Source organism: Myotis lucifugus, unplaced genomic scaffold (genome assembly GCF_000147115.1).
Source record: "Myotis lucifugus unplaced genomic scaffold, Myoluc2.0 scaffold_480, whole genome shotgun sequence".
NCBI classification, from domain to species: domain Eukaryota; kingdom Metazoa; phylum Chordata; class Mammalia; order Chiroptera; family Vespertilionidae; genus Myotis; species Myotis lucifugus.
This window is the reverse complement of record NW_005871528.1, coordinates 498705-519341: the sequence shown is the minus strand read 5'-3', so window position 1 is coordinate 519341 and position 20637 is coordinate 498705. Positions and strand designations below refer to the sequence as shown.

General features: G+C 55.6%; 3 protein-coding genes across 7 annotated transcripts in view; 2 read left to right on the top strand and 1 right to left on the bottom strand.

The window, feature by feature from the left end:
• ALDOA (aldolase, fructose-bisphosphate A) overlaps positions 1 to 4351 on the top strand; it is a 5130-nt gene extending 779 nt beyond the window's left edge. The window contains exons 1-9 of one of the 3 annotated variants that reach the window (XM_006103323.3): positions 167 to 321; positions 1612 to 1738; positions 1824 to 2035; positions 2534 to 2588; positions 2718 to 2878; positions 3225 to 3308; positions 3424 to 3598; positions 3760 to 3959; positions 4049 to 4351. In XM_006103323.3, coding sequence (XP_006103385.1) covers positions 1627 to 1738; positions 1824 to 2035; positions 2534 to 2588; positions 2718 to 2878; positions 3225 to 3308; positions 3424 to 3598; positions 3760 to 3959; positions 4049 to 4144 — 1095 coding nt within the window. In that variant the 5' untranslated portion in view covers positions 167 to 321; positions 1612 to 1626 and the 3' untranslated portion in view covers positions 4145 to 4351. Of the gene's footprint in view, positions 1 to 166; positions 322 to 1283; positions 1440 to 1611; positions 1739 to 1823; positions 2036 to 2533; positions 2589 to 2717; positions 2879 to 3224; positions 3309 to 3423; positions 3599 to 3759; positions 3960 to 4048 lie in introns of those variants that run through there. The other 2 variants (XM_023744626.1, XM_006103324.2) reach the window with 2 other exon arrangements.
• A 2725-nt stretch (positions 4352 to 7076) lies between these two features.
• Positions 7077 to 15449, top strand: PPP4C (protein phosphatase 4 catalytic subunit). The gene is given in 10 exon segments (XM_014445710.2): positions 7077 to 7215; positions 7368 to 7524; positions 11657 to 11708; positions 12223 to 12273; positions 12460 to 12561; positions 13169 to 13342; positions 13434 to 13560; positions 14351 to 14433; positions 14436 to 14536; positions 14623 to 15449. Coding segments are annotated over 9 exon segments (918 nt in total). The 5' UTR covers positions 7077 to 7215; positions 7368 to 7426; the 3' UTR covers positions 14753 to 15449.
• On the bottom strand, positions 7814 to 20631 carry TBX6 (T-box 6). 3 transcript variants are annotated; one of them, XM_006103319.3, is made up of 8 exons: positions 19643 to 20631; positions 19325 to 19559; positions 17890 to 18157; positions 17661 to 17807; positions 17508 to 17578; positions 16401 to 16474; positions 16135 to 16318; positions 15454 to 16053 (listed from the first exon to the last, which is right to left on the bottom strand). In XM_006103319.3, exons 1-8 carry the CDS (start codon positions 19758 to 19760, stop codon positions 15846 to 15848), a joined length of 1305 nt encoding a protein of 434 aa, XP_006103381.1. In that variant the 5' UTR covers positions 19761 to 20631; the 3' UTR covers positions 15454 to 15845. The 3 variants fall into 3 exon arrangements, with proteins under 3 accessions (XP_023600386.1, XP_023600387.1, XP_006103381.1); XM_023744618.1 differs by lacking the exons at positions 15454 to 16053; positions 16135 to 16318 and adding an exon at positions 7814 to 8428; XM_023744619.1 differs by lacking the exons at positions 15454 to 16053; positions 16135 to 16318 and adding an exon at positions 11702 to 11816.
• Between the last annotated feature and the right edge of the window lie 6 nt (positions 20632 to 20637).

Sequence of the window (20637 nt, the reverse complement as noted above, 5' to 3'; positions counted from 1 at the left end):
TGTTCTCGCCGCCCGAGAGCCGCCTCCGGGCTTCGCCTTTGGGGGCGGCCGCTCCCACAGTGACTCGCCTGCCATTGGACGCCGGGGCGCCTGCAGCCCCGGCAAAAGGAAAAACGCAGCGGAGGGCGGAGCGGTGCCCTTATAAGGCCGGCGCCGCCTCCCCGCGCCTCCCGGGCCGCCCACTCGCGAGCTAAATAGCCGGCGTTCCTCTTGGAATGCGCCGCAGAACAGGCTGGTAGTGACGACCTCCGCGTTCGCTCCCGCCTCGCCCGCCCGCCGCCCGCCGCCGCGACACCGCCACACCCGCCCCCCCTGTGCCAGGTGAGCGCGCCTCGCCACGTGCGAAGGTCTGAGGCCACGGCGAGGGGTCCCGGGGTCGGGCGGAGCCCCCGCACCGGGTCCCATCATCTCCTCCATCATCACCCCGCACACACACGCTCCCCAGCCCGGGCTCCCCAGCCCGCACCCCACCCGCTCCAGCTGGCGCTCGCCGGCTTCACTGCGCAATGCGGCTCCGCGCGCTGAGTCATGGCGGGGAGGAAGCAGGGCGAGGTGAAGGGCCGGTCCCCCTCCCTGTTCTGGTCGGGACCCCTAGTGCAAAGGATCATGGCCCCTTCGCCTCTGCAGGGAGCCTGCGAGGCAGCGAGGGTTAGGGGCCAGGTCGTGTACTGCTTCAGGTTCCCTAAGGCGGGTGGGGGCCCTGCCCGGGGGCACAGGCGCCCCCCGCGAGGAGGGCAACCCTTGGCAGCGCCTCTTGCCCAATTAACACCTTCCCTGTCTTTTCTTATCGGGTGACCTTGATTCTGAGCCTGGAACCGCTGCAGCCCGGCGAGCAGACAGGAGCGCTTTTCAGGGGCAGGGGTGGGGCGCTTGCCTCTCCGCCGCACGCTTACCCCGCTTGAGCAGTGAGATGGGCAAAACTATCCCTTTCCTCCGCCTCGGGCCGGGCTTCCTCTGCTGCCCTTTCCTGGCCTTCTGATTCCCTCCCACACCCTTCTCCATACCCTTTTCCTAATGCCCTCCCACCCCCACCCCGGGGGGAGAAGCCTGACCTTGGGATGTCCTTGAGGCCTTGGTGCCAGTCCCCGCTCTGGGATCTTGGATGGAGCGGAAGGAACACCCCCGTGGCAGTCAGATCTGGGTTCTAATCTCAGACCTGACCCTTGGGCTGCTGTATGACTTGAATACAGACCTTTCTCTGGGTCCTTTCAGATGAGGGGGTTGGGCCCCCTGCCTTAGGCAGACCTCTAAGTTCTAAAAGACTGCGGATCGATTTTGCTTCTAGGCAAGGTGACCCCATGGCAAAGCGCAAGCCAGAAGGGTCCAGCTTCTACACGAGCCATCTGTCCATGGCTCTGGCCTATTCCTTTGGCCCAGATGCCAGTATGCAACCCCACCCTCTGCTGGGCAACACCCAGCAACACAGAGAGTTAGGAAAGGTACAGGAGGCAGGCCTAGTATAGGGAAGTCGGGTGTAGGGGAGAGCTGGGGAAGTACCCCAAGACCTGCTGGGTGTGGGAAGGGGAGGTAGGGAACTTGGCCCTGGCAAGGGGCTCTGTTCACTGGGAGACCCAGCTAACCCATGCTCCCCCATCTGTCTCCTCCGCTCAGGCACTGACTGGCACCATGACCTACCAATACCCAGCGCTGACCCCGGAGCAAAAGAAGGAGCTAAGTGACATTGCTCACCGCATCGTGGCTCCGGGCAAGGGCATCCTGGCTGCAGATGAGTCCACTGGTGCGATCAGGACACAGTGGGAGGAGGGCCCAGGCGTGGGGGTGACAGGCTGATCCCCCTGTGACCATGGGCGATTCCTTTCCAGGGAGCATTGCCAAGCGGCTGCAGTCCATTGGCACTGAGAACACCGAGGAGAACCGGCGCTTCTACCGCCAGCTGCTGCTGACTGCCGATGACCGAGTGAATCCCTGCATTGGGGGTGTCATCCTCTTCCATGAGACACTCTATCAGAAGACAGATGATGGGCGTCCCTTCCCCCAAGTTATCAAATCCAAGGGTGGTGTTGTGGGCATCAAGGTGAGGAGGCTGGGCCTCAGAATGTGAGATCTGAAATGAGTCTGGGGAAAAGACTCATTCGCTTCTAGACACCTACCCTAGAAGCAAAATCGAAAAGTCATCCAAAGTAATAGGCTGGCGGGGTGAACATTGGGCTAGGAGCCTGGAGACTCGGGGTGGAGTCTACCCCAGACCGGATGTAAGGAAAGCTAGAACCTGCCCTGCTTGGTATTTTTAATCCTCGAAGTTCTAAGAGAAAGTCATTACCCATTATTATACAGATGAAAACCAGAAGCTCAAGGCAGTGGTGTGTTTTGCTCACAGAGTTAGCAAGTAGTAGGTTCCCAGGCTGTCTGTCAAATAATAACCCCCTGTATCCTGCCTCAGAGGATCAGATACTGTAGCCAAGTGGAAACATTTGAAGCCCAGGAGGTATCACGTGAGGTTAGGTGACGTAGGGCTCTAGAGGAGAAGGAAGTAGAGATTGCTTACTTGCCTTATATTGTCCTACCCCAACAGGTAGACAAGGGCGTGGTACCCCTGGCAGGAACAAATGGTGAAACTACGACCCAAGGTGAGAACTGTTTGGCTCCTTGCCTTGCTGACCAACCCACCCAGGTTGGTGCCCCTCTAAGAGCCCAGGATGAGTGGGAGACACTTGCCCCCTCCTCTGCCAGGCTTTGACTTCTCATCCCCTTTCCAGGGCTGGATGGGCTGTCTGAGCGCTGTGCCCAGTACAAGAAAGACGGAGCTGACTTTGCCAAGTGGCGCTGTGTGCTGAAGATTGGGGAACACACCCCCTCAGCCCTTGCCATCATGGAAAATGCCAACGTTCTGGCCCGTTACGCCAGCATCTGCCAGCAGGTGGGCCTGCACTTCCCCAACAGGCCAGCTTCCATCTCATTTGGTTCCAGAGTGTCAGCTAGCCTGCCACCCATCTGCCAGGATGTCTACCTCCCCCAAGGCAGCTGCTCCGGATCCTCACCAGTCATCAGGCTCGAGCCTGTGGAGGACAGTAGAGGGCTTGTGTGGGTTGATCTGAGGAGATCCTGTCTCCTACATCCTGCAAAGCTGAGGGCTTTGAAGCCATGAGTCTCTGTCTTCGTGGAGATAAGACCTTGGCCAGTGGTTGTGGAGGGCTGTAGGTAGAGCTGTAGGTGAGCTGAGGCCTCCAGGAGGTCTCATAGCTACTCTGTCCCTCACCCCACAGAATGGCATCGTGCCCATCGTGGAGCCGGAGATCCTCCCCGATGGCGACCATGACTTGAAGCGCTGTCAGTATGTAACTGAAAAGGTAGGTTGCTTCCTGCCTGGGCAGGGTGGTGGGTTGGCAGCTGGGCCAAGGGCCTTGGGGCTGACTCCTGTCCCCCCACTCCACCCCACCCCACTTTGGTCCTGCCCTGCTCTAGGTGCTGGCTGCTGTCTACAAGGCTCTGAGTGACCACCACATCTACCTGGAAGGCACCTTGCTGAAGCCCAATATGGTCACCCCAGGCCATGCCTGTACCCAGAAATTTTCTAACGAGGAGATTGCCATGGCAACTGTCACTGCGCTGCGCCGCACAGTGCCCCCCGCTGTCCCTGGTGAGACCCACACTCTCATCTTGCCCTCTGGGAGGTAGACAGACTGTATCCACAGTCTTTATGCCTATTGGTCTGGTTTCCAGGTCAGCTGCTAGGAACTCCTAGCAGTCCCCTGGATCTCGGACTACAACCCCTCTCCCCATTTCACCTTTGTTTTACAGGGATCACCTTCCTGTCTGGAGGTCAGAGTGAGGAGGAGGCATCCATCAACCTCAATGCAATCAACAAGTGCCCCCTGCTAAAGCCATGGGCCTTGACCTTCTCCTATGGCCGGGCCCTGCAGGCCTCTGCTCTGAAGGCCTGGGGTGGAAAGAAGGAGAACCTGAAGACTGCCCAGGAGGAATATATCAAGCGAGCGCTGGTGAGGATGGAGCAGGAGGTGGGCAGAGTGCCGGGGTGGATGGGATTCTGAGCACAAACCTTCTTACTCTGGGTCCTCTCCCCTCTTAGGCCAACAGCCTCGCCTGCCAAGGAAAGTACACCCCAAGCGGCCAGACTGGGGCTGCGGCCAGCCAGTCCCTCTTCATCTCTAACCATGCCTACTAAGCAGAGGTGATCTAAGGCTGCCCCGTGAACACTCCAGGCCCCGCCCCCTCCCACACTCACTCTTGAAGAGGCCTCATCCCGGGCTCCAGGCTGCTCTTTCCCAGCACTCTTGCCTCCCTTGTGACATTGGTTGCGTGGTGTTGTCTGTGTATGCCAACTCCAATGCCCTTTCCAGCCCACTGCCAATAAACAACTATTTAAGGGGGAGTTTCTTGTCCATGTCTGTAGTGTCTGGGTCAGGGGAGTGTCTGGGGAGGTGGCCGAGTCCAGAAGAAAGAGCTCTTGTTTTATGTTCTTCCTACTTGGGTAGGAAAATGGTGAAGGGATGGGGTAAGACTTTCCTGTTCCGTTTTATAGTTGCCCAGGGTTTCAAGAGGAGAGCTTGTGAAATTTTCTTCAACCATCAGAGGCTCTTACCCCTTCCACTAGCAGCATCAGATAAGGCTCATAGTCGGGGAGTGTGTATAACTGCTAGTTGTAGGAGGCTCAGCCTCTTAGGCCTAGACCTCAAGGGTGCAGAAGGCCCTGTGACAAAAACAGCCACAGACAACAGCTGAGATTTCCTGAGTCTCTGAGCCAGGCAACATGAAAACGTTCTGTATGAGTAGATGTTTTTCCCATTTAAGCTTCAGGCTTTATTGCTGGAGATCACACTCTTTCTTGGTGGAAACAAGAATATTAATGCAGCCTGGCGAGTGTGGTTCAGTGGTTGTGGGTTGACCCATGAACCAAGAGGTCCTCGGTTCGATTCCCACTCAGGGCACTTGCCCGGGTTGTGAGTTCGATCCCCAGTGGGGGATATGTAGGAGGCAGCTGGTCGATGATGTTTTTCTCTTGATGTTTCTGTCTCTAAAAAATCGATAAAACATTCTTTTTTTTAACGAATATTAATGCAGCCCTGCAGGTGTGGGCCCAGCTAGGCTTCAGAGGTGGAGTGTGGACTTAGGAACCAGGAGGTCATGTTTTGATTGCAGGCTCGAACTCCCTAGGGGCATGCAAGAGGCAGTGGATCAATGATTCTCATCATCGGTGTTTCTAACTCTCTCCCTGTCCCTCTCTGAAATCAATAAAAAGATATTTAAAAAAAAAAGAATATTAATGCATATTTCCTTAATCTACACTGTTGAGCTTGTCAGTCTTCCCATTTTAATAAGAAATGGGATTAGAACTGGCTACTTAGTCTTCTTGGGCTGTGGAACACCTTGAAGAATCTGGAATCCTCTCCAACACCAACAATGCGCACAGACAGAACTCAGGTTCTAGGTTAAGAACAGAGCCTCTAGCTGCTGCATTCCATGGAGCCAGAACGAGGGCCCTGCACTTACCCCTGTCATGCTGTTGCAGAAAACTGGAAAAAAATCAAGCAACACTTAGAGTTTGGAATTACACTTTTTTTTTTTAATCACCGGTGGGCTTAGAGAAAAATAAATTCAAATTCTAAGCAGAGCTACAAGCAGAACTTTCCTTTTTATTAAAGAGCCAGCCCTATGTGTGCTTAGTGGTTATCTCGCTGGAAGCTGTGGCCTTGAAAACAACAGTGATATCCAATTAAAAAATACATCTGGTATGGCTTGCGAGTATGGGCGTGTCTAGTGTCTGGTCTACAAGGTCAGACAGCTAAGTTTATCTTCCTTATTATTCAAGCAGCCTAGAAAGCAAAGTTATAGAATAAGAGGCTGTCTAAAACAAAGAATTTCAAACAGTAGTTTTACAAAATAGGGGTTAGCCTTCTTAATGCCTCCGACCCTCCCCCAATCACCCAGGCTGGGTGCAGCAGTAAGTACACCAGATATTCTCAACTGTTGAAGATCCTAGTCATAATCAGGGACCTAGTATTCCTGCCACTTCTCAGATTTCCTGATATGGACCCTTTCCTGTCTGAGCTCCCTTCTAGAGGGAAAAAAAAAAACTTGGCCTTCTGATCTCTCGGGACCTACTAAATCCATGTAGTGATAGGTATAGAACTGATTAACCCTAGGACCTTCTAGGAGTTTAAGAACTTGGCCCTTTCCTTCTCTGTACATTTCTATATGTTGCCGACATACAAAATCAACCCTCTCCCAGTGCCCCTGCAAACTCTGGCCCTCATTCTGTGCCTACCGTCAACCCTGAAACACCTGAAATAAAGCAAATGAAAACTGAAGGTCGCTGGAAGACGGTGAAAAGGACATTCCAAAAGGGGCACCTTGTACAAAACCAGTTTAAGGACTATTTGCTTCCTCTGCCTGCAGGAACAGAGACTAGGGGAGCAGAGGAACTCGAATACCACTGCAGGGAGCTTTGGGCTTCTTATGACCGAACTCGGCAAAGTGTGATTGATGGGTGGAAGCTAAATCAGAACACAGCTGTCCTGGGTTCAAATTTCAACCCTGACTCAAACCCCAATTCTTAGCTATGCAAATGTGAACAAGTTACTTAACCTCTCTAAGCTCGTTTCCTCCTTTAAAAAGAAAAGGAATAAAATTTGAAGACGACAGAAAGCAACGGAGGGGTGTCAAGGGGACCCCGCAATCAGAAGCCATGCGGACCGGCACAGGCGTGGCGGACTTTGCGCCTCTAACGGGGAGGTCCTCCCGGCAGAGTCCCCCGTGGCCGCGGGAAGCGGTCGGGCTGAGGCTGCCTCGCCCACCGGGGAGCATTCGGGGGCGCCCTGTGCCAGGGCGGGCGGCCGGGGCGAGCCAGGCGAGTCCATCCTCGGGCTGTCATGGCGGAGGCCGACCAACACAGGCCGACAACACATGTAACCACGTCCCCGGCGGAGCCGGCCGGGCCTCGGCCTCCCCACCTGAGCCGGGGGCGACCCGGCCCTGAGAGCGCACCCCGCGGCCACGGTAACTTCCGCCCGAGGCTGACTTCCGGGTCCCGGCTCCCCCTCCGCCCCGGCCCGGAGGTGGGGGCGAGGGCGCGGCGCGGGGCAGGGCGTGTATGACGTCACATCCGACGCGCGGCGGAACTCGCCTCCTTTGCTTCCGCGGAGGGGCCGGAAGTAGAAGCGGCGGCGGCGGCCCGGAGCGGAGGGAAGGAGGGGCAAGGCGGGGAGCCCCGGAGCCGGAGCCGAAGTCGCAGCGGCGGTAAGGGCCGGGGATCCCCTAGACCACCGACCCCCGCGGGGGCAGCCGGGGCGGTGGGCCGTGAGGGGGGCGGGCCAGCCTCGGAATCGAGCTGCCCCCCCACCCCGGGACCCCCGAGGGACCTTCTCACCCGCTCGCTTCGCCTCTCCCAGGAGAGCCCTGTGCGGCGCGGAGGGGCGGCGGCCCCGGCTCGGACCCGCCGGGGTGGGCCATGGCGGAGATCAGCGACCTGGACCGGCAGATCGAGCAGCTGCGGCGCTGCGAGCTCATCAAGGAGAGCGAAGTCAAGGCCCTGTGCGCCAAGGCCCGGTGAGCCCCGGCGAGCCCCGGCGCGGGAGGCCGCGGCCCTGGCCGGAACGTGGGCCCGGAGGAGAGCGGACGAAGGCCTGTGCCCCGAGCAGCCCGTGGGGAAGGCAGACCGGGACAGAGACTGGAAGTGTGGGGGGATGTGTTCAGTGAGGTGGCGAGTGGCAGAAAGTACGGGGGACGCGCAGGGAAGCGCCCCTACTATGTGCTGGGGGACTGACCTCTGCGGGTAGGCCTTGCAGAGGAAGAGGACACACAGGAACGTCAGCAAGAACCGAAGTGCAAGGCAGGGAAGCTGAAGACCCTGGTTTATAACATACGTTAGAGTCCAGCAACGACCCTGAGGTTGGGCATATTGCCCCCCTTTGACAGATGAAGGCTCCTGTTCAGAGCCAGCCCAGCGAGGGAGGGAGGGAGCCCGAGCCAGTTCTCGGGTCCTGTTCTTTTCAGGCCACGACGCAAGGTGGAGTGAGTGGGGTCCTCGTGTGCAGGGTGGGAGCCTGAGACATGGCGGCAAATAGGCCAGAGTAGAATTCAGCATGAATTCATGGCACGAGGGCGGCCCGGCTTAGAGATCTGTGGGAGCAGGAACACGTAGTGATTAAAATCCCAGGCTCTGGAAGGTCGTGGCTGTAGGTTGGAATCTGAGCTTTGCCACTTACTATCTGTGTTGGTGGTCCCTGAGGTCTCTGGAACGCTTTGTTTTTTTTCATCTGTAAATTGGGAATGATAGTACTGAATAAGATGGCCGGAAGAGTCAGTAAGTTGGTGCTTGGGATGAAGTTAGCAGAGTGCTTTGGTGCAGCGTGTGCTCAACAATCCTTAGGTGTCACTGCTATTACTCTGTAGGGAGATGGCAATGCTGGTACGGACTGAAGTCATCAGGGAACTTCTAACAGAAAGTGGCCTTGAAAGAGGAAAATAATTAGGGTAGCGGATGGGAGCAGGGCCAGGGAGGGAGGCCCTGAGGTGTGTGGGCAGCAGTGAGGAGACCAGTTACCTGCCTCCTCTGAGGTGCTGTGTGACTGGTTTCTGCCAAGCTGGAGACTTGTGAGAAAAGAGCCAGCCTGGCCGGTGTGGCTGAGTGGTTGAACCAGGAGGTCACGTTTTGATTCCTGGGTGGGGAACATGCCTGGGTTGAGGACTTGATCCCCAGAAGGGGATGTGCAGGAGGCAGCCAGTCAATGATTCTTTCTCTTCATTGATGTTTATATCTCCCTCTCCCTCCTTCTCTGAAATTAATAAAAATCTATTTAAAACAGAGAGAGCCGAAACCGGTTTGGCTCAGTGGCTAGAGCGTCGGCCTGCGGACTGAAGGGTCCCAGGTTCGATTCCGGTCAAGGGCATGTACCTTGATTGCGGGCACATCCCCAGTGGGGTGTGTGCAGGAGGCAGCTGATCGATGTTTCTCTCTCATCGATGTTTCTAACTCTCTATCTCTCTCCCTTCCTCTCTGTAAAAAATCAATAAAATATATTTAAAAAAAATAAAAATAAAACAGAGAAAAGAGCAGAATTACCCTACATTTACTGAATAGCAGAAGCACTATTAGCCTGGCTTTATACTGGCAAAGAATTTATATCCATTTCCTCCCCACAGCAATCTTGTGAGGTTGGAATTGTTTGCTCCATTTTACAGAACAGAGGCTGTGACTCCTAGAGGCATAGTGATTTGACTAAAGATCACCCAGAGAGAGGGGGGCAGAGCTGGGTGCTGAACGTGTGGCTCTTTGCTTGGCTCCCTCCCACCCCAGACACTCTAGCCCCCAGACAGGGCCTGTGTGGGTTTGGTGAACAGGCAAGGCCCCCTTTTAAATGCTTGTTTGTGGGTCTTCCATGTTTTGTCTGCTTCCTCTGTCTTGATGGCATTTTAGGAACTTAAACCAATTGCTGCCTGGCACCATTCTTTTTCCCATATGTCTTATCTGCCCCCGTAGGACCTGGATCAATTTGGTGGTGATGATAGCTAAAGCTTGGGAAGCATGGTGGAGTTTCCAGAATAACAGAGAAGTTATATATTCAGTCACCATTGTGTTTTGCAGCAGCCCTACGGAATAGGAGGGCTGGAGTGAGTATTTGAGAAGAGAAATCTGAGTCTTAGCGAAGATAATGTCTTACCCACAGTCTGACTGATGGTTGGAGGGGAGGTTGATTTTGCATCCAGGTCTTTTACTGCTCTCCATGCTCATGGGCAGCCAGGCAGAGACAGTTAGACTGTGAGAGGCTACAGAGGACGGAGGGGTGGGAGGTCGTGTCCAGCTGAGACTGAGCCGGAGCTAGGAGGTACTAGAGAGGCTCGAGTTGGCCGCTATTATCTCAGGCCCAGTGTGAAGGAGGCCAGTTCTAGCACCTGGCCTTGGCTTCCTGGGGGCCCACCAGTGACCCAGGCCAAGGCTGGTAGTGTCGAGAGCTTTGGCTTGCTCAGAGGGTATACAGACTCGACCCTGGGAATTACAGAGGCCTGAAGTGTGTGAGCTGACTTGCTCTTATTAAAAAGTCAGCATATTCGAAGAGCAGGGGATTTTGCATCAGGTGGTCTTCAGTACGAATTCCATCGCTGAACAGTATGACCCCGGTCAAGTCACTTGACCTCTCCAGGTATTTGAAATCATCATGAAACTCAAATGAGATTCTTCATATCCAGAGACGGGCCCTGGCACTTGGTGAGCACTTAGAAAGGCAGTGTTAGCTGTGGAAGTAGAACTGAGCAGGTGCGAGCCCTGAGAGGGCTGGTGATGTGCTGCTGGTGATAGAGATGGGGTCAGAGGCTGGGTCTCCATTCCACACCATGCTGGGGCCCTACTGGCAGGCACTGCGGTGAAGTTTTGACCCGGAGTCCGGGAGAGGCTGGCATAAATTCTCAGGAAGTTGGGCTCCTGGGTTCCAATTGAGACACCAGCTTTGTGACCTTGATCCTGCCCCTTTTTTCTCTGAGCCTCGGTTTTTTGCCTGTCAGATGGGGAGGAAAAGACTCTCCCCCAGTCAGTTGAAACGGTCGTTATAAGCAGTTGATGAGGAATGAGGTTCAGCACAAGATGCAGTACGGGTTCGAGATCCTGGTTGCTGCAGGGCCCCCAGACTACAGCCAGGGCCTCTCCCTCCCGTTCCTAGAAAGCATAGCACACCTCCTTGGAGCTGCCTTTGTCATGCAGCGTGCCCTGAGGGACCTATGGGAAACTGAGTCCAGGAGACTGGAGAGTCAGGGCTGAGCAAGGCCTGGGCCACATCAGAGTGGCTTGATGAAAGCGCGCAGACCCTAGAGCCAGGTTGCATTGGTTCAAGTCCCACCTGTATGACTTCAACCATTTTCTTCATCTGAGAAGTGGGAGTCATCACAGTGCCTGCCTTTGAGAGTGGTGGTTTGATTGCATGCGTCATCCATGCAAAGCTCATACTAGAGTCCTGGTGTATGGTGTGAACTGGAATGTTCACCGCTGCTATTACCATCAAGGATGAAATCTGGAAATCGTACTAAAATCAGGTGTCTGAACCTGACAGTGGTTTTATGTCATGCTCACTCACTTATGTCAGACTGCATTGCAAGGAAAGATGAAAGAATGAAGTCCTCACTTCCTCTAACTAAATAATGAAAAAAAGCAACAACATATCACTTTGAAGATCACTTTGATGACTGGCCTGCCCAGGGCAAGCCCCGTGTGCCTTTAGACAGCCTGGGAGAAGGCCCCTTTGGGTAGAGAGGAGCTGTAAGAGCTCCGCCAAGCGCACAGTCTCGGAGCACTCCAGCTGAGCGAGCAGTGCAGGGAGCAGAGGGCTCTGTGCAGAGATCTGTTTTCTGGGAGTGTGGGATGCGTGAGAGGAAGCGGTGGAGGGTGAGGGTTGGGAGGTCAAGGCTGGGAAAGTCACAGCCTACCGGGGAAAGGCTTTGAAAGCTAGAACAAGAGTTTGGGCTTTGGCTTGCTGGCAGTGGGGGAACCACGGGAGGGTATTGAGCAGTGAGGGCTGTGGTCAGCCTTTCCTGGGGAAATTGCACACCTCACTCCTGCCCTGTAGAGGTTCAAAGACTGCTGATATCCTTCCTTCCCCCCGCCCACCCCCCCCCCCCCCAAAAAAAAAGATCAGGAATTGGGCTGGCCTGGCCTGGCCTGGCTGTGGTGACCCTGTTCTTCTGTCTCCAGAGAGATCCTGGTAGAGGAGAGCAACGTGCAGAGGGTGGACTCGCCAGTCACAGTGAGTACCCGCTGTCCCTGAAGCCTGGCGTGGTTTGGAGGCATGTAGACATTCGCTGTAGTCTTGTGGCTCCCTCATCCCTGGGAGCCCATCTTCAAGGGCCCCTCGCTGTAAGAAATGGACGTTGTGGGAAGGGTCTTTTGACTTGTTGGAGAGAGACTCTGGGCCAGGGCAGAAGGACCCCCCATTTGGTAAGTGATTCTCCTCCACATGTTTCTACATGTTCTTTGTTGTCAGGAACTTCATTCTGGGTACCTTGAGGGGAGCAGGGAAAGCAGGGGCCAGGTCCTCCAGGAGCTGCAGGTCTGAAAAGACCTGGCTCTAGCTCTGGCCCAGAGAATAGTTGGCATTCAGTGTGGGATGGAGGTGGACTGCAGACCAGGCTAACGTGGGGTGGGACAGTAGATTTGGGGCCTGAGAAGCAGAGGCTTAGCTAAGAGTGATAATTTGAAGATATCCCCTGGGAGCAGAGGCTTTTCGATGGTGAGTTCCCACACACCTTCTCCCTTCCCAGGTATGCGGTGACATCCATGGACAATTCTATGACCTCAAGGAGCTGTTCAGAGTGAGTGTGGGTCAGCACTGGGGAAGGTGACCTGGTGGGGGACTGGAAGGCCCCTTGGAGAGGGAAAGCTTGAATGTGGTGAGTGGAGTGGGGGCAAGAGGCCTCTAGTTAGGTGGGCCCTTTGTGAAAGAAGGGCTTCAACTTGACTGAGTAGGGGACAGTTTAGGACCTTCTCCCTCCCCCCAGGTGGGTGGCGACGTCCCTGAGACCAACTACCTCTTCATGGGGGACTTTGTGGATCGTGGTTTCTACAGCGTTGAAACGTTCCTCCTGCTGCTGGCACTTAAGGTGGGGACTGCTGTCTTCTGGAGCCCAAACCTGGGCCACCTCAGGCCTGACCTGTCTGCATCCTTTCCGCCCTCCTCTCCTGCTCCATCCACCCCCAACTCTGAGCTGTGCTGCTGGTGATGACAGATTCTGCTTGGCAAGGGTGGTCACAGAAGCTTTCCTTGACTCGGGGGCACCTGATTGGGCCCCTGGAGGATGAGGTCAGAGGGGTGGCATTGTAGGGGAGGGAATAGAGGCTCAGTCTGCTCAGAAAATGACAAGGAGTTGAGTTCAACTGGATACAGCATCCACTGGTGGGAGAGAGGTTGTAAGGGGCCAGATGACAAAGCACCTTGAATGTCTTGCTAAGGTCTTGGTCTCTCTCTGGGAGGTGAAAGAGGAGCCTTTTAGGTGTGTAGTTGATGGGGTGCTGGCGGGGGGGCGGGTGTTGTATTTTCTGAAGGAGGGCTGGGAGCCTATGAGGTGGGTGCAACACCATTCAGGCAAGAGATGGCATTAATCTGGGCCAGGTTGGTGATGAGGATGGAGTGGGGCTGACAGATGTGAGGAGATGTAGGAGGGAGAGAGAGAGCTTGGACCCCAGCCCTAGCTTGGTGGTTACTTTCAGGTTCGCTATCCTGATCGAATCACCCTGATCCGGGGCAACCACGAGAGCCGTCAGATCACACAGGTCTATGGCTTCTATGATGAGTGCCTGCGTAAATATGGCTCAGTGACCGTGTGGCGCTACTGCACTGAGATCTTTGACTACCTCAGCCTGTCAGCCATCATTGATGGCAAGGTAGGCTGCCCAGGGCTCCGTGGGGGTGGGAGAGGTGGGAGAGGCGCTGGGCCTCAGCCTCCCTTCCCTCCTGCCTTGCTCTCCCCTGTAGATCTTCTGCGTGCACGGGGGCCTCTCCCCCTCCATCCAGACCCTTGACCAGATCCGGACGATTGACCGAAAGCAGGAGGTGCCTCATGATGGTCCCATGTGTGACCTGCTCTGGTCTGACCCTGAAGGTGAGGGCAGGTGGGACAGGGCAGCCAGGCTTTATCCTTAGTTTGCTGAGACACTGAGTCCTTTGGTTAAAGCAAGTACCTTGAAAGGACACTGAGACCAGGTACGTTTGGGGAAGAGTAGAGTGGGCTGGTCTTCACTGGCGTCTGTCCTTGACGTGCAGACTGGCTGGCACCCTCAGCAGGGGCATGGGTAGCTGGGTGCTTTGAGCTCGGGCGGAATTAGGGTCTGTGTATCAGAGGCTTGTTTAGGACAAAATCATTGGCTCCCTGCATGCGAAGGGGCTTTTGCAGAGGTCAAATGCTTACAATGATCGGCCCCTGAGAACCCCTCATTTGGGGAGTTCCTGAGCTAGTATGGAGCAGGGCTGAGGCTGATAGCCTAGGTACCAGTCCAGGGCTCCTTCTGCTATAAGACAGTCTCCACTCTCCCCCTGCCATGCCTGAATGCCCTGTTACAGCTCCCAGACTAGCTGTGGCAGCCCTTGCCCACACCTGTATGCGGCGTGGTTCTTAGAAGCACCTCCTTTCACTCCCCTGTGTACCTAGTTGGACAGTAACTTGCATGGCCACTCCGATTGAGGTGACTCCAACTATCAGGAAAGTCTCATCATTGGAGCTTACCTGCTTCAACATTTGCAGAACCCCCCAGAACACAATCAGGCCCTGTCCTCTTGCCCCACAGGCCTGATTGGGGGAGGGGGCAGGATATTGGATATTCTCCTTCGAAGGGCAGTGGGCAGTCAGATGCCTTGAGGACACCTCTCCCCATCTCTGCCTTCATTTGCCTCAGACACGGGTGTGAGCCCCCGTGGGGCTGGCTACCTGTTTGGCAGTGACGTGGTGGCTCAGTTCAATGCAGCCAACGACATTGACATGACATGATCTGCCGTGCCCACCAACTGGTGATGGAAGGTTACAAGTGGCACTTCAATGAGACGGTGCTCACTGTGTGGTCGGCACCCAACTACTGCTACCGGTGAGCTGCCTGGGTCAGGAGGTCACGGTGGGGGTGGGATCTAGGCTGACAGACACTAACTGCCGCCCTCGCCCTCCGACTTGCAGCTGTGGGAATGTGGCAGCCATCTTGGAGCTGGATGAGCATCTCCAGAAAGATTTTATCATCTTTGAGGCTGCTCCCCAAGAGACGCGGGGCATCCCCTCCAAGAAGCCCGTGGCCGACTACTTCCTGTGACCCCTTTGTCCCCTGCCCCCCACCCCCCTCCAGTCCCTCTGCCCTTGGACCACTGTGACTCTACCCTCTTCTCCAGATGGAGGCTGGGCATGGGGGGCTGTCCCCAGCTCTGCTCTCCCTCAAAGAGGGCACTTCGAGGGTGAGGACTTTCTCTGGAGAGGCTCGGAGCCTGAGCTCCATGCTCCTCTCCTTTCTCCCCACCTGAACCATGAAGTTTCCAATAATTTTTGTTTTTCTTTTTTTCATTTTTTTTGGTTTGTTTTTAGATAAAAAATTTTGAGAAAAAGAAAAAATTCTAATAGAAGAACTACGGTCTTTGGACTTGTGTCAGACTTGATTGGGGATGAGTAGTGCTGCTGCCTGGGACCTGGGATGGACCCCACCAGGAAGGTGAGGCGCAGGCCAGCCCACTTGCCCATAGCCTCCTGACCCATCCACTGACAGTGACCGCTCCTGAGCGCGAGGTAGAGGGCTGGCCCTCAGAGGCGGCCTGTTTAATTCTCAGAACAGTGAGTGTCAGGGCATTGCTTCCCCCGTTTTCTTGAAGAGGAACCAGGCCCAGAGCAAGTGGATTTACACACACAAGATCAAGCAGCTGGAAATGGCAAGTCTAGGTCAGGGGCCGGGGTCTCCCCACAAAACCTTCGCTCACCCAGTCCCTCCCAGGGCCAAACACCATTAGCCCAATGTTTCCGGAGCACTGATGTCTTTTGAGTTTTATTAACAAAAATACTCTGGTGTGGCTCGCACTGGGGCAAGGAGATAATGACTAGCTGAGCCCAAGGGTGAAGCCAGGAGTTGGTGGTGCTGGTCCAAGGCCCCATTTGGCCAGGCAGAACCTCCCTCTCTTCGCACGGAGGTGAGAGCCTGGAAGGGGAAGCTGGCCCCAGCTGGACTCCCAGCAGCTTAGCCAGAGCTTTGAAGCCAGAGGGGGTGGGAATGAAGTCAAAGTGTGAAGTGGGGTGGAGGAGGCCCAAGGCAGCCATTTGGTGTGGGGGATGGGGTCAGTGGACGTGAGGGGGCTACGGCCTGGGGGAAGGGAACTGGAAATTTGTAATGGAGCCTGAGGGAGGCAGAGGGGCCTGGCGATGGCTCAGTACATTGGTTTGGACCCCATGTCCAGATAGGCCCCAGGGTAAGGTAAGGGCAGGGGGCCCCCGTGGAGGAAATGTGAGGCCAAGGGTGCTGGGGGTGCAGCCGCCGGGTACCCTGAGCTTCCTGGCCCAGACTGCAGCTCTAGGAATGCAGCTGAGTAGGGGGCTGGGCGCCCCGAGTCTGGAGCCTGAGGGAAGCTGGGGTTCCTGAAGTGGAAAAAGGTGTCAGAACATTGGAGAGGGACCCCCACACTGGAACAGCCCAGCCTGTGCCCTGGTCCCACTCACCTGGTTGGAAGGTGACTGGGAGCCCCATGGAAAGCTGCAGGGTGCAGAAGGTAGGCCTCGGCACTGGAGCCACCACACAGAGGAGCTGGGGCAGGGGCAGCTTCCCTGGGCGCGGGGGCCTGTTCTGGATCTGACTCACGAACATCCCCACCCAGGGTGGAGTCACAGGGACCACCTGGTGCATCTCGGGAGACAGAAGAACCAGGTTGGGTGAAGGGAGATCAGCACCTCAGGCCTGGCCCCATCACCATGGGGACTGTACTCACCTCCACTCCCATAGGCCTCTGTGGCTACTGGCTCTGGGCCCCGCAGTTTCCTCTTAACGCGGGCATCTCGCTCCCTGGGAAAGACGATGATAGTGATGATGATATCACTTACCAGGTGCTAGACATTCACCCGACCAGGTGTCATTACTATACCCATTTTTCAGATGAAGGAACTAAAGGCCAGAGAATTAAATAACTAGAAAGTAAAGCTGGGACTTACTCCCCACTTAGAACTTTCCAGTGGTTTCCTATTGCATTTAGAATAAATGGAAACTTCTTCCCAAGCTACAAGGCCATCCCACCTTGCTCTGGCCATCTTCACTAGCTGCCTTTCAGTCTTCTCTTCTGTCCCCTGTTCACCTGCTTAACTCATCCTTGTCTCCATTCAGGCATAACTTCCTCAAGGAGGTCGTCTGACCACCCATAGCACAACATGCCCTCCCTGGTAACATTTGTAATAGTTACACTGTTACATTTGTTCGGGTCATCTTGATTAATGTCTGTCTCTTCTGCCTTGAAGGCAAGGACCAGTTCAGGGGGCTGTACTCAGAATAAAAGCCAAAGTCCTAACTAACCCTTTACTGTTTAACAATCTGTCTCCACCTCTTTCGCCATTCACGGGTGTGTTCCCACCTCAGGGCCCTTGCATATGCTGGCTCCACGCTCAGCATGCTGTTTCCAAATAGCCACATGGTTCCCTCCCACGTTTCTGTCTAGTCTTTTCTCAAAGGTCTCTTCTCAGTGAGGCCTTTCCAGGCCTCTTGTCTAATAAATACCTCACTGCAATTCTTCCTTGCCTTCTTTTGTCTTTAGAACTTACCCCTAACATATATCACTGCTCTTGTTTAGTTGTCTGCTTTGCCCACCAGTGTATTAGTTCCATGAGGACAGGGCTTTCGTTTGTCCTCTTTACTGAGGCTTCTCCAGTGCCTAGCACTGTGCCTGGCACATAGGTGCTAAATAAGAATTTGTTGAATCAATGAATGAATAAATGTTTTTATTTACCATTAATGTCTACTAACTCCCCACTATGTGCTTGACACATAGTGGGGGATTAATAAACATTTGGTGAATGAATGAATGAGTGAATGAATGAACCGTGCCCACCTCTTACAGTTTCTGCCATTCTCCCGGAAACCTTTGGCAAAGGGGTTGGCTGCAATCTTCAGTTGTGTGATCTGGGGGCACATATCCAGAGTCAAAGCTCCTGCAGCTGAGGCAGGGTGCCACCACCCACCCCCCTCAAGCAGGGTCACTCACCCGTGGGTTCTGGTAGGCTGTCACAGAGATGAACATGGTCTCAGGGAAGCGAAAGGAGGCAACGCCCCCCCAGTGTTGGCTGCAAAGCTGTGCGGCCCGCACTAGGTGTACGCGGGGCTGATACTTGTGCATGGAGTGCAGGATCAGCTGGGAGGGAAGAAACAGAAGTGACCCCTAGCCCTGGGTTCCAACCCCAACCCCCAGCCTGGGGTCCCAGCCTGGGCCTCACGTGGCCATGAGGGTCCAGTGTGCTGTTGGTGAGCTTGACCCGATGGAAAGATACAGGCTGCCGCATCCAGTGGGCACCAGTAGCAGGGGAGTCAGGGTGAATGTAGACACGGTCAGGCAGGCGGGGCTCGGCTTTGCCGCTGGGCTCCCAGCGCCGTCCCTGCCAACGGTAGCGAGCTCCGTCCACTGGCACCACATCCAGAAGGAACAGGTAGCGGGCCTCAGGGTCCAGGCCAGTGACTGACACTCGACAAGCAGGGAACATGCGTCTGGGTGGGAAAGAAGACAGAAGTGCCTTGAGCTACCCAGCAGCCACAAGCAGGCACAGTGCTGACAAGGGGGCAGAACCACCAGCTCAGAGTTTTGTCAGGGAACATTCGAGCTGGAGTTAGAACTGAGGGGAGGGCCTGGAAGCTTGTTCCATCCCATTTTATAGATAGGAAACGAGAGACAGGTTAGGTGATGTGATCCGATCTGATCAGGGTCACAAAGGTTGAAGCAGAGCTCGCAATTCTGACTCTGGGCCCTTCAAACTCCATTTGCAGAAACGGGGGGTGGGGTGTCACACTTTTCTCCTGGAAATTTTGCCAGGAGCCTCTTCGCTCTCCACCCTGATCTCACCTGATCTCCAGCACCATAATCTATAGCACTGGACAAACTTGCTTCAGGGAAGAAAGAAAGAAAAAAAAAAGCCCTGGCTGGTGTGGCTCAGTGTTTGGAGTGTTGACCTTTGCACCAAAAGGTCTCATGTTTGATTCCTGGTCAAGGGCATGTACTTGGGTTGCAGGTTCAATCCCCAGCCCCGGTCAGGATGCATGTGGGAGGCAGCAACCATTGATGTTTCTCCCTCTCCCTTCCACTCTCTAAAAATCAATGGAAAAAATGTCCTCTGGTGAGGATTAACCAAACACACACACACATCCCAACCCTGCTTTCAGTGGAGAAGATACCATGCCAGGGCTCGAGTTCCTGGCCTAGATAAAGAGCTCCACAAGGTCACACACTGACCCGGGATCTAGTCATGTGCTGACAAACCCTAATGCTAACCCTGATCCTAGCCAGACTTCCCTGATGCTGGTCACTGGCTGGCCCTTGACTCTAGTTATAGTCTGAAGCCCAACTCCAGCCATAGACTGACCCCTTGATCTAGGCCACATACTAAGCTAAAATCCAGCCAGACTTCTGGACATGGCCCAGACTGACCTATGGCTCTTGCCTTAGGTTGGTCCCTAAACCAGCCACAGGCCTTTGCCACATGACCCGTGATCAGTCACTGAGTAACCCCTGGCCCAGACCACAACCACATTCTGAACTTAGGCAGAGCTCTAGCCCCCCTAGAAACCCTCAAACTGGCCCCATCACCAGGAACTCTGCCTTTCCCGGAGACCCCCCACCAGAACACACTGGGTCCTGTGACCCTGGCCCAGCCCCCTCACCTCCCAGCTTTGGTGATGATCATCTCTGTTCCCACAGAATTGAACTCTTTCCACAGCTCCTGGTTCTCCAGGCTCAGGCTGACTCCAGGGAGTGAGTGAAGGGCCTCTGGGGCTGGAGGAGACGGCTCAGTGCCCAGGGCTGGGGGCAGAGGGGGAAGAGGTGGGGGAGCCGCCAGGGTGCGGGGAGCAGCCTCAATCCCGGAGAGGAAGCAATCCAGTTTGGGAGTGTCCAAATCTGGAGATGGGGGGAGAATGAGGAGCCAGCCCAGGTCCACAGCAACCCTCAATCCCTACGCAGGAGCTCCTCCCAAAGCTCACCGGGGTAGCGGTAACCCTCTGCCAGGGCAGGCGGGAAGCTGGAATCGGTCACTGGCTGGGGGGGCCCAAGGCGGTAGCCGGTCCCCAGGGAGGGGTACAACTCTCTTGGGTGATACATGGAGTAGTCCTGTCTGGCCTCAGGTCTGGCTGCCTAGAGTCCCCTGGTGCTGGGAGATGCCCCCTTTATAGCTCACAGCTCAGCCCCTTCCAGACCCAGGATCACAGCCCCTCCCTCTTTGGGGCCCTGGAGTTGGGCTGGGGTGGAGACCCCTGGGGCCTGGAAGGGGTACAAGAGGGGGCCGGATACCTGGGCACCCTCCCCCGCAGGCTTCATTAGCCTCGACCCCCTGCCCCTCATTACATAATTAACTCCTCGGCCTGATTGATCCCCGGCACTTGGACAGGGACGCAGTTTGGCGCTTCCGGCCAGCTGGTCCCCGTTCCCACGGGGGGAGCCCCAGCTAGGGCTAAGCTACTGAGGGGGCGGGGCCTGCACCCTGGGATGGAGCCTGGAGTCCTGGGGCAGACCTTGGCGGCTCAGACTCCTAGCAGGTGACCCCCACCACCCTCACTGGGAGGATGGGGCTTGGAGGGAACGAGCCGGCTGGCGGGATGGAGCCCGAGCATATTGTTACGCAGGGCGCTGGAGTCCGCAGCCGAGGGCCGAACCCTGGAGCCCTTCCTGGTTTTCATTCTCCACCTTCATTCAAGTCTCAAAAGTTCACAGGTCTCCACAGCTCTACAGCCCCCAGCCGGCTGCTGCCCGGGTTTTTCAGAAGGTCCCGTGCTGGGGAGCCCTGGGAACTACACTTCCCAGCAGACCCAGCGCCAACTTAGCCGCAGAGAAGATCGAGAGATGCCGCAGGGGCCGCTGGGTGGTGGCAAAACGCTAAGGTTAAGACGATCGACCGAGATCAAGGTCTAGGGAGCCAGGGTGGGCTCCGGAATCACGGGCAGTGAGACCTGTCCCGGGTCCTAGGGAAGATGGCTGAGGC

Excerpts from the sequence above, each read along its gene's own strand:
- TBX6 (XM_006103319.3), bottom strand. The coding sequence starts at position 19,760 with ATGTATCACCCAAGAGAGTTGTACCCCTCCCTGGGGACCGGCTACCGC. Across the intron at positions 16,319-16,400 it reads AGAGGCCTATGGGAGTGGAG|ATGCACCAGGTGGTCCCTGT; the intron begins GTGAGTACAGTC and ends CTGTCTCCCGAG. Across the intron at positions 16,054-16,134 it reads CCCAGTCACCTTCCAACCAG|GAACCCCAGCTTCCCTCAGG; the intron begins GTGAGTGGGACC and ends TTTCCACTTCAG.